The 12,099-nt window shown below is 36.4% G+C and overlaps 1 protein-coding gene across 3 annotated transcripts in view; it reads right to left on the bottom strand.

Moving 5' to 3' along the window:
* Positions 1 to 12,099, bottom strand: part of AKAP11 (A-kinase anchoring protein 11) — a 79,851-nt gene that overhangs the window by 34,473 nt on the left and 33,279 nt on the right. For all 3 annotated transcript variants that reach the window (XM_072617123.1, XM_072617124.1, XM_072617122.1), the window contains 3 exons: positions 3,081 to 3,197; positions 1,652 to 1,699; positions 213 to 347 (listed from right to left, as the gene is read on the bottom strand). In XM_072617123.1, coding sequence (XP_072473224.1) covers positions 213 to 347; positions 1,652 to 1,699; positions 3,081 to 3,197 — 300 coding nt within the window. The remainder of the gene's footprint in view (positions 1 to 212; positions 348 to 1,651; positions 1,700 to 3,080; positions 3,198 to 12,099) is intronic.

The following is a 12,099-nucleotide window of genomic DNA, read 5'->3' as shown; positions in this document are numbered from 1 at the left end:
CACTGTCCATCTCCTGACAAAGAGTTCATAGATTTAAAATGCATAATGTGACAGACATTTTTTTGACATAGCTAATGTGGGGATTTGTTTTGCAGGACTACATATTTGTTATAAAAGTCTTCTTTTCCTTTTTATTGCTCAATATGTGCAGGAGGGGGAAGGGAAGAGCCAAATGCTTTTGAAAATGACTAACTGTTTAAAACTTTATTTACCTGTTTTTGAGGATCAGCATTTGTTTCTGATGACTTCTTTATATCCTTCAGAAAAATAACTTCCTTTTCACTTAGACTGCAGAAGTGGATAGAATTCAGAAGATCTGGGAGTTCCAGAGAAATTGTAGCTAAATCCTAATTTTAAAAACACATAGAAAAAGTATGAGACATGCTTAATTTAGCCCCTAACCATGAAAATATAATCTATTTGGTTAACAGATAAAATATAAAGTCTATAAGTTTAAAAAATCTATTTACGGAAAACCAACTTTCAAAGAATTTTTAAAAATAAACTTCACTTAAATTTTTATCTGCACTACCGAGTGTTCACAGATTTGCCCTAAAGGTTGTCAATATGTAAAATTATTTATGAGAGGCACCATGGAGTAGTGGAGAGGGCACTACACTTAAAGTCAGGAAGACCTGAGTTCAACTCTAGCCTGAGACACTTCATAGATTTGTGACTGGTTAATCAATCAAGCAACAAGAATTTATTAAGTGCTTACTATACTCTAGGTGCTAGACCCTGGGGATAAAAGTACAAAGTATGAAACAATCCCTACTCTCAAAGATTTTACATTCTAATACAGGAAACAAGTATATAAAAAACATGTAGAACACACACATTAACCTAATACAAATCCGTTTTACACCTATTTCCTCGAGCTCAAAGCAACTCTGATGTCATAAAAGAAAGCCCAAAGTTAACTGAAATTCAGTAAATAGAGTTGCAAATTCAAAAGAAGATATATAGCACATGCACACTAAATTGTTTTGCTATAACTCAGATGACATTCAATCCCTTCACTGTAATACTAACAAAAATTGTACTAAACTACATCAGGTAAAAATATAAAATTGGATAATACTTAATCTTATAAAATTAATGTTGTGTACTTATTATATTATTTAAATATCAAAATATGTAAGATTAAGATAAAATATTTTATCAAAACCACAACTTTAAAAAATCCTAATTTTTTTTCTTTCCCACCATGTATAATTTGTATTAAAGAGAAGTTCGCTTGTGGTCTGCACAATTCAGACCACTTTTGCGACTACTATGATTACTATTACTATGACTACTTTTTTCATGAAAGGAAAACTCAAACAGGTTAAAAGTACAAAACTTCGAGGGCAGATTGGGGTAAGGGGTAATCAGAATGCATGCTGTGTTGGGGTAGGTGGAAGGGAAAGATGGGGAAGAAATTGGAACTCAAAATCTTGTGGAAATGAATGGTGAAAACTAAAATTAAATTAATTTTTAAAAAGTACAAAACTTCCAAGGCACTGTCAGAAATTTTTAAAAAATCAAGTTTCAATTTTAAGAATTAAGAGATAATGGTACACTATAATGATAGGCAAGATTTTCATGGCATCATGAAGCTCGTTGAAATGACTTACAGAGGTTCCTTTTCACGCTCCACATTCTACTTTACCTGCACATGACCAGCATCTGTTTCTTCATTGAAACCTAGAAAGGTAACCTGGGAAAAAAAATAAACACAATTCTGCTAAGCGAAAATTTTCCTAATTGTCAGATCAGGACAGATGGACAGAGCTTGAAAGCCGGGTCAGAAGAACATTAAGCAGAAAAATTTTAATGGTTTATTGCAAGATGATTTTTTTAAAAATGTGATTCTAAATGTCTTATAACACAGTCTTAGATATAACAATCTTAACATGATCATTATTTTATGAACATTAAAGGATCAAGTTACAAGGCTGTACCAAGTAGGTACTTTAAATTCCTATAAGATTTTACCAAAAGTCTCTAAAGAACACACTCTCCCCCTCAACAGAATGATGAATAAAACAAAAGACTCATTTCCTCCTCGTTCCTCCTATCCTGTCTAACTCTCTCTTTTCCCAAATGACTTCCTGACAGCCCTATACTTCTGAATTGCCTCTTTCCAGAAGAATTCCACAATTGGGCTGCCTCTTCTGATTGGTCCTCCATACAAGAACCACATTAATCTTCTTTCTCACTTCACTTAAAATTCCTAGGCTGATCCTTCCAGCATCAACAACTTAGTTCAATAACCTTGTAATAAGTCCCCTCCACTTGCACCATAGGTACAGAGTATGTACCAGGTTTTGTATTGTTTTGCATCATTCTGCTCACTTTATCTAAGGAGCAGATTCAGAGAAAAAATTCTTAATAATTATTTTGAGGGGGAATTACTTATTTTATTTCAGTTACTGAGAGACAGTATGACCTACTTGGATCAATGGTCACCTAGGTGAAAATTCACATAAAGATATAGATATACATAGACATGCACACATACGTGTGTGTATATGTGTGTGTGTACATATGTATGTGCATATGCATGTATTTAGGTATATATGTATGTATGTATGAGTGTGTGTGTGTGTGTGTGTGTGTGTGTGTATCCATGCATGTATTCTCACTCAGTGACTTTTAGTCTCTCAGGACACCTAAGTGTTCTCCACAACTCTAAATCAGAGTTTGCCAATGTACATCAGCGGAAAGAATTTCCACACTGAGTTCCTTACACTGATAAAATCAACCATCCAGATCACATTCCCAACCTCTATGAGTTACTGCTACTACTGAAAAACTCAATTTTTTATATAAGATTTAAAATTGAAAACACTTGAAGAGATACAATGTAGAAGAATATTGCCTTTATACATTTTCTTTCAATAGGGTGACAATACTATAAGTAATATAATTCTCAGTGATTTTAAGGATCTAATTTAGCCTTCTATAGCCTTACTTGAAAAACATTATTCAAGTATTTAATGCTAGATTCAACAGAGATGACTTTTAAAAAAAATTAAAATATTCAGTCTTTTCTTATGTCCACCAAATCAGATGTTTAAAAAGTAATAATGTCAAACCTCAATCATATTGGCTTGTTCCTCTGGCCTTAAGTATTCCTCTGCTGACACAGTGCATAATTCCTTTTGGCTCTGTAACAAAGACTTTATAGACCGGAGTACACCTTCAATAAAGCTCTGAAAGAAAACCATACATCTTATTTTAAAACAAACTAATCCATGAAATCACTCTGACTTTAGATAGTCCTTCATTAAAGATTTATTGAGCATCTAATATGCACAAGGTGCTGTGTGCTAAGTGCTATGGGGAAATAATGAAAAAAAAAGATCTCTGCCCTTGAGAAACTTTTAAAAATCAAGGATAGGAGATGTGTGTATCTATAACTGTAGTATGAAGCAACATAACAATAAGAACTAGCATATACAGTGTTTTAAGGCTTCAAAATCTTTCATACGTGTCATCTCACAATAACCATTTGAAGGAGGTGCTACCCCCATTTTATGGACAAGAAAACTGAAGCTGAGAGCATTTAAGTTATTTGTCTAGGGTCACATGGTTAGAAAGTACTTGAAGGAGGATTTGAACTCTTGTCTTGCTGACTTCAAGTCCAGGATTTTTAAGCAGCTAATACATGTCAGGCATGGAGGATTTAAAAAAAAAAAAAAAAAGAAATGGGTTCTACTCTGAAAGAGTTTACATTATATTGTGACAAAAATGTTATAAACAAGAAGTTATATGTATTCAGACAAACTAGATTAGGAGTCTTCAGCTATCTGTTCTGCCATTAACTGCCTTTGTGGTTCTGGGTTAAGATTTCATATTTCTAAGCTTCAATTTTCTCACTACTAAGATAAGTGGGTAGGACTAGATGAACGCTAAGGTTGCACATGAATCTACCATTCTATGATTCTCTATCTTCACAGGATAGTAAGAGAAGGCTTCATGGAGGAAGATGTCTTGAGTTCATGGTTTTAAAAAATGTTGATAAGGATGGGGGAGGAGTGGGAAAGAGGAGGTCATTCAAAGCAAAGGAAATGGAATGTGCAAAAACAAGTGGAAAAATACCAATGAAGCACAGGAAACAGCCCACAATCCAGTGTGATACAAACAAAAATGTTCTATGTGGCTTAAATCATAAATCTAATGAGGTCTTAAAGTCAATGTTCCTAAAAAAACCACTTCTATATGGACAAGGAAAATAGAACAAATACTTGAAACATCTGAATAATTCAAGCAACTTCAGCCAAAAATTGAGGGAAAATCAGGGTCTTGCATGAATTATCCATATAAACAAAGTGAAAATTAAGGTTAATTACCACATACAAAACAATAATAAAATTGACACCTAGCATTTATATGGCACCTGTTATAGGTCACGCACTACGCTAAACTCTTTACAAATATTATTTCATTTGCTCCTCAAAAATATCCTGGTGGTAGGCACTATTGTTAGGAACTAAGGAAACTGGTAAGTGACTTGCCCACTAGTCAGTGTCTGAAGCTGGCTTTGAATTCATGTCTTCAAGACTCCAGGCCTAGTACTCTATCCATTCCATTGTCTAGCCATCTCTACGGATACACGTATCCTTACATGAATATATATTAATACATTTATACTCACATGAATTCATATATATATATATGGCTCTTATCTAAAAATGAATTAGACTAGAAAAAGCAGGCATTGAAAAAGGCAGTGGTACTACTAATACTCATCTGCTACCAGACCCTCATGTGAGCTATTCTGTCAAATTTCACAATCAGATAGTGTCATCTTTAATTCTGTATACAATAAAACATTCATCTCAAAGAAAAGTCACTAATTTATTGCTGTGATCATGGGTGCTTCTGGAAAGTTAAAACTATAAAATGGAGACAATACACTAAATACTTAATAAAGAATAAATGCTTCTAGCTTCCTAGAAAACTGGAGCTAGATATTTTAGGCTTCTCTTGGCCAGACTGAAAAAAAAAAAAAAAACTTAGGAAAGCCAGAAAAGACCCTTTCCTTCCTCAATGAGTTTGATATCTCGCTTACAATTTTTCTCTCCCCATCAAGTCCTGTCCTCATGGAGAGGACTTCAATATACAAACTGACTCTCCCTTAAATATCCTAATCACTCAGTTCTTCAACCTCACTTCCCATGAGCTGCTACTCAGCCCCACCTCAGTTACACCCAAAGACAACCATGGATCTTGCCATCACCTACAAATGTACCACACCTCCATGTTCAAGAATTCTGAAACCCCTTTATCCAACTAATCTATTGAATTTTCAAGTCGTCCTCTGCCTTCCCTTACAAAACCCTAGTCTTCATCTGTACTATGACCTCTGATCCCTTGTCCCCTCAATTCACTCCCAGGCACTAGTCATACTCTCCTCTTTTCTTCCTGACTTCTTCATAAATCAGTTCACCTCTGCACTATCCTCTTCTCTTGAATTCCTTGACCTTTTTCACAGTTTCAATTATGGCCTCAGCCTCAGACCTCTCCCACCACGTCACCTTTGCTCCTATACAAGTGTTGCTGAGTGCAAGTGGAAAAAACCATACGACATAGATAGTGGACGACCCTCACTGCTATTCCTTCTAAACCTGCCTCACTCACTATCCCATTCTCTACAGCAGCTCTTCAGAATTTTTTCATCCCTTCTCAGATTTCACATGGTTCCTTCTATCCCCACTCTCAGATGAAACTCGTCTCATATTTTACAGAAAAATTGAGGCCATTTACCATGAGCTCCCCCTTCTCTTCTCCATCTGCCTTACTCAGATGCCTTCTGTCACTATGTACTCCTTCACCCCTGTCTCACATGGGGAAGTGGCCTTAATCTTACCAGGTTAACCCTTTTACTTGATCAAATAATCCTATTGCATCCCATCTCCTCCAACAAATTGCTCCCACTGTCATTCCCATTCTATTACTTATTTCCAGTCTTTCCTCTCTACTGGTTCCTTTTCTACTGCTCAAAGAAATGACTATCTACATCTTCTCATCCTGCAAAAACCGTCACTTGATCTTTCTGTCCCTGTTATCATTCTATATCTTTTCTGCCCTTTACAGCTAAACTCCTAGAAAGGGCTGTTTACAATATAGTCTCCTCCCACTTTTTTCTAAATCCCTTAAAATCTGACTTCTTATCTTATCATTCCACCAAAACTTCTCTCTCCAAAGTTGCTACTGACCTTTAGTTGCTTAACTCAATAGCCTTTTCAATAGCTCATTCTCCTGCAGCCTTTCACACTATCGCCTCCTCCTCCCGGATACTCTCTTTTAAGTTTTCTCTCTCCTTGTTCTCCTATTTGATCATTCCTTGTCTCCTTTGCTGGATCATCTAACTATAGTTGTCCCTTAGGGCTCTGTTTTGGACCCTCTTCTATTCTCCCTCTATACTATTTCAGTGGGTAATCTCCCCAGTTCCCATAGATTCAATTGCTATCTTTATACTAATGATTCTCAAATCTACCTTTCCTACCTGATTCTCTCTGCTGACCTCCAATTTCACATATCCAAATGTCTTTCAGACATCTCAAACTAGATGTCTGTAGACATCTTAAACTCAACATATCCAAAACAGTACTCATTATCTTTCCCAAAATGCCTTCACCTGTCCACCTTCCCTATTACTTTAGAGGGCAAAAGGGGGGATGGATAGGTCTTTAGACCCTGGAGATTAGGTCTGGCTAGGGATGCACCATATGTATGTAGCATTCCAGTATAAGGAAAGGGTGTATGTGCACCAGGGCAAGAAAAAGTCCTAGATCCAGTACAGATGAGCCCACTCTTGTGTAGGGTAGAGGAAGAGGTGCCATCTGTCTGTTCTGTCTCCTATTGCCAGTTTTAGGTCATTGGTGCAGGACTGATTAAAAAGGGGACCTGTAGCATGTAGCATTCCAGATTCAGGAGGAAGTGAGAGCATGAGCCTATGTACCAAGCAAAGAGCAAGCTCAGAAGCAAGAAGCAGCTGTGTGTCTTGGCCCTCAGGAGCAGAGTAGAGTTTCATTTCCAGCTCCTACCTCAGGTTAACACCTCCCAAGGAATAATATCAGGAATTTGAGATCAAAGAGAAACTTCAAATTCTGTCACTCTGAACCTGCAGAGATTTCCAGCTGACTGATAGTGGTTAAGTCCAACAATAGCCTACTGAAAAATTGCACACAGGGCAAGCCAACAGATCTTTTGCTCTAACACAAAACCAAATCAGGAACTTGAGAACTCAAACCAGGGGAACACTGGTCAGACATTGTCCTGGATGAGACCACTCTGGAGGAGGGAAAGCTTGCAGGTCCATGGCTGGAGCTATTACTGAGATACTGTAATAACAAAACACTCTCTATCTCAAGAAAGGAGTAGTAGGCCCAGCCCATGCATTCCCTCCATAGATATAAAGAACCTGGCCCTAAAAAATGTTCAAGTCAGGAAGTTTGCTGGAAGAATTAGTAAACAAAAAAATAATTACACCATAAAAAGTTGCCAATAGTAGCTTTTAAATAGTGCAGTGACCTGGTATCAGGTCTCAGCTGCTTACTAGCTATGTGACCATGGACAAGTCACTTGTTTGCCTCAGTTTCCTCAAATGTAAAATGGGGATAATCATTGCACCTACTTCACAGGGCTGTTGTGAGGATCAAATGAGCTAATATTAGTCAAATACTTAGCAGAGAACCTCGTACATGTTAGGTGTTTAATAAATGCTTGTTCTCTTCCCATTCCCTTTCTTTATGGTGACAGAAATGCTCAAGATACAAACCTAGAAGAGAATGGCTCCAAAACAACTAAAAGCAAAGCCTCAAAGAAAAACATAGCTTGACACAAAGTCAACTAGAATTTCTGGAAGAGATGAAACTAAAATTAAAAAACCAAAGAAGTTAAAAATGTTTTTCAAATGTAAACAGCGAGCCTTTCTCCAACTGATAAATGATCAAAACATATAATTGGTTTTCAGATGAAGTAAAGTTATCTATAGTCATATGAAAAAAATTCTAACTCACTATTGATTGGACAAATGCAAATAAAAACAACTCTGAGGTACCACCTCATACCTATTAGATTGTCTAATAGGACAGAAAAGATAAATGACAAATGCTGGAGAGGATGTGGGAAAAATGAGACATTAATGCACTGTTGGTAGAGTTGTAAACTGATTCAACCATTCTGGAGAGCAATTTGGAAATATGTCCAAAGGGCTATAAAACTATGTATACCCTTTAACCTAGTAATACCACTACTAGGCCTATAACACAAAAGGAAAAAAAAAGGAATAGGACCTATATGTACAAAAATATTTATAGTAGCTCTTTTCTGTGGGTAAAGAATTAGAAACGGAGGAGATGCACAATAATCAGGGAATGGCAGAACAAACTGTGGTACGTATTATAATGGAATACTATTGTACTATAAGAAATGATGTGCAGGATGCTCTCAGAAAAACTTGGAAAGACTTGTATGGGCTGATGCAAAGTTAAATGTACTGTATACAAAGTAATAGCAATATTGTAAGAGGATTAGCTGTTCATGACTTAGCTGTTCTCAGCAATACAGTGATCCAAGACTTTTTTTACTTTATTTTTCATGAGGTTTTTTTGTCTGCTTCCTTTCACAAAATGACTGTTACAGATATGTTCTGTATGACTACACATGTATAGCCTATATGGAATTGCTTGCCTTCTCAATGACGTGGCTGGGGAAGGAATATGGGAGAGAATCTAGAACTCAAAGTTTTTAAAACAAATGTTAAAAACTGTTTTTACACGTAACTGAAATAAAATGCTAAATAAATATAAAAAAATAAACAAATGTACTAAGCATGCTAGAAGATAAACTCTAGTGGTTCCTTATTACCTCCAGCATCAGGGATAAAATCCTCTGGTTTTTAAAGCCCTCCATAACTTGGCCACTTCCTATCCTTTCAGTACTTTATTTCTCTCCACATAATCTACAATCCAGTAACAAAGCTCTCCCTCACTTACCTCTACCACTACCTTCAAGCTCAAATTCTACTTTCTACAAAATGGTCCCTACTGCTAATTCCTTCCCTCTGAGAATGCCTCTCAATTAAGCGGTCTCCATCTTGTATGTACATTGGTTTCTATATGCTGTTACCTCCAACAGAATGTGGGGGCTGGGATCATGTTTTTGTTTTTTTCTTTGTATCCACAACACTTAGCATAGTGCCTGGGACATAGTAAGCACCTAATAAATGCATAGTAACTAACCAGAAAGAGCATTTATTAAGCATTTTCTATGTGCCTGATACCATACTAAAAGCCAAGGATACCAATCCACGTTTCAGACATTTACTACCCATGTGTCCCTGGCCTGACAAGTCACTTGGTCTCTCACAGTTTCAGTTTCCTCTTCCGTAAATTGAAGATAGCAACAGTAACTGAGTCACAGGGTTATAAGGATGAACTGAGATAACGTAGGGTCAAGAGTCTTCACAAACGTTGAAGCACTACATAGATGTCAGGTAGATGATGATAATGAAGATAATGATGATGACCACTAGATATACAAAAGTAGGCAATATAATCCTTGCCATTAACCAAGTATGCTAGGGGCAGTGGAAAATGAGCAAGTTCAAGATATTTCTATGAAAGAATTAATAAGAACTTCTGATAGTTGAGATATAGTAGATGAAAAAGAGGGTAAAGTCAAAAGGGATGCCAAGGTTTATACTTGAAGAGACTGTTATATTAGCATTGTTGACATTAATGCCAGGAAGAAAATATGGTTTGGTATTAGAATATAAGAAATTTATTTTGAGCAGACTGACCTTAAGGTGAGAGCAGGACATTCAAACTGAAATGCCAAAAGTACAAAATTAAGAGCTATCCACAAAAAGGTGTCAGATGAAATTATAAGAATAGATAAGCTTGAGAGAGCATGGGAGAGCAGAAAACCAAAAAAAACCAATATTCTGGGGAATTATCATAACTAACGGTTGGGAATAGGAACAGAAACTACTGGCAAAAGAAACAAAAATGTCATAAAGAAAAAAAAAAACCAGGACAGTGCAATGTAATAGAAATCAAGGAAGTAGAGACTTTTCTAAGAGTTTTATGCATTCCAGCTCAATATAAAGAAAAAATTTACTAATAACTGAAATAGGTTAGCTCTATTCCTCTTCCTCCGGAGAAGTTCAGGCAGAGGCTAAATGTCCATTTCTTGAGGATATCAGACAGCAATTTAATATTTTAGGAAAGAAGGCTGGAATAAATCTGACATTGTGATTCTATCAAATAAAAGATGATTGACAGTGTCAAATGATTCATAAGGAGAAAGATGATTGAGAAAAGGCCAAAAGATAGATAGCCTTAAACAATATCATTGGCATGTTAAATGTACTTAATAAATTTTAAAGTGCTCCATAATTGTCAGCCATTATTACGGAAGGAAGTAAATTTTCTAAGAGACCTGTGATTTCAGTAGTGAATATATAACTCCTAGTGAGGGAACTCCCTCTGCCAATGCAGACCACCAGCTGTTGCGCACCTTGCAGTCTTAGATGATTCTCTGAAGCACTAAGAAGTAACCTCAGAATCACACACCATGAATGTTTCAGAGGCAGAATTTGAACCTAGCATTTCCTGTTTCCAAGAACAGCTCTCTATCAATTACATCTCACTGCTTCTCGAATGAGGTAACTTTAAAGAGAAAGAGACCTGCCCAAGGTCACACAGACAGCATATATCAGAAGCAGAACAGAAGACTCAGGTCATTCTGGTTTCAAAACTAGCTCTCTCTTAATAGGCTTGTTAAAAACAGGAAGACTGAAAGTGGAAAAAATTTTAACAGATAAAAGATTCTAAAAGTTTGCAGCCAAAGAAACAGAAATAGGGTCATAGCAACGAAAATTATATAAGGATGGAGAAAATGCATGCATGTTTGAATAAAAACAAATAATGTTTATACAGAGCTTTGTTGCTGCTGCTGTTCAGCCCTTAAAGACGACCAGTGACATTGTACTGTGACGTCTGACTTGAATGTGAGCTGGATTTAAGTGAGGCATAAATGTGTAAGTCATCAGCCTCACTCTTTCTTCAAGAGTCACTGAAGGCCAGTAGCAAGACAAAAGTCAAGACAACTAGAGCTTTGCCCTGGGATGCAGTGAATGACCTGGGCATCTGTGATGTCTAACCAAGCTCCAGGCTTCAGCCACCTTCAGGGCTATTGGAACATATTATTCTCCTCTGCTCATTTTGCTGGGGGAAGTCTTCATGTGCTTGGGGTAGACATCACCCTAACTCACAATAACCCTGTTATATAGAACAGCAGAAATGGTGAGCTATTATTAGAAGCAGTTTTGTTTTAGTGGACTAGCTAGATTTGTAATCTGAAGATGTGAGTTTCTATGGTTCCAGCTCTGCACTGTGTGACCTTTGCTCCAAACCTAAGATTCTTCACCTATAAACTATAGATGAGATTACATATACACAGTCTACCTCCCAGAATTATTACGAGGATCAAAAGAAATAATGATTATGAAGTGCTCTGCAAACAGTAAAGAATTATCTAAATACTGTATAACTGTCTTAGTTTAAAAAAAAAAAGGAAGAGTTTCAGAAACTGAAGTGACTTACTCAAAATCAGAAGTGATTTAAGTCACTTATTAAGTGACAGATTACAGACCTGAACGCAGGCCTTCTGACTAAATCCAGTAACATTCTCACTATATTATCTTTCCTGTTTTAAGGTAGAAAATACTAGTGAAGCAGGAGATATATGTGGGAGTTAAATATCAGAGGAAATAAGGAAAATGTTATATCAAAGGTATAGGTGGGCCACATTGGTTTCAGAAAAGAAGATCCTTCTTCCTTATCAGGAAAGTATCAGAAGACAGAAGCAACAAAATGATCAATCAAATGTGGTAAAGATGAGAGTGTATCATGGAAAGGCCAGATAATGGCCTTAATTTTTAAGAAACAACCAAGGAAGTTGAGAGAGGGAAGAATTACAATCTTCAAAAACCCCCACCAACAGCAAAGTTCACTGTTTTGGATTTCCTTTGGATTTCCACCCTTCCCTTAATTAGTATAGAAAATAAAAGGCTAATTAAAGTTTTAATAAAGTTATCAA

This window comes from Notamacropus eugenii, chromosome 6 (genome assembly GCF_028372415.1).
Source record: "Notamacropus eugenii isolate mMacEug1 chromosome 6, mMacEug1.pri_v2, whole genome shotgun sequence".
Taxonomy (NCBI): Eukaryota; Metazoa; Chordata; class Mammalia; order Diprotodontia; family Macropodidae; genus Notamacropus; species Notamacropus eugenii.
This window is presented reverse-complemented; position numbering and strand designations above follow the sequence as displayed.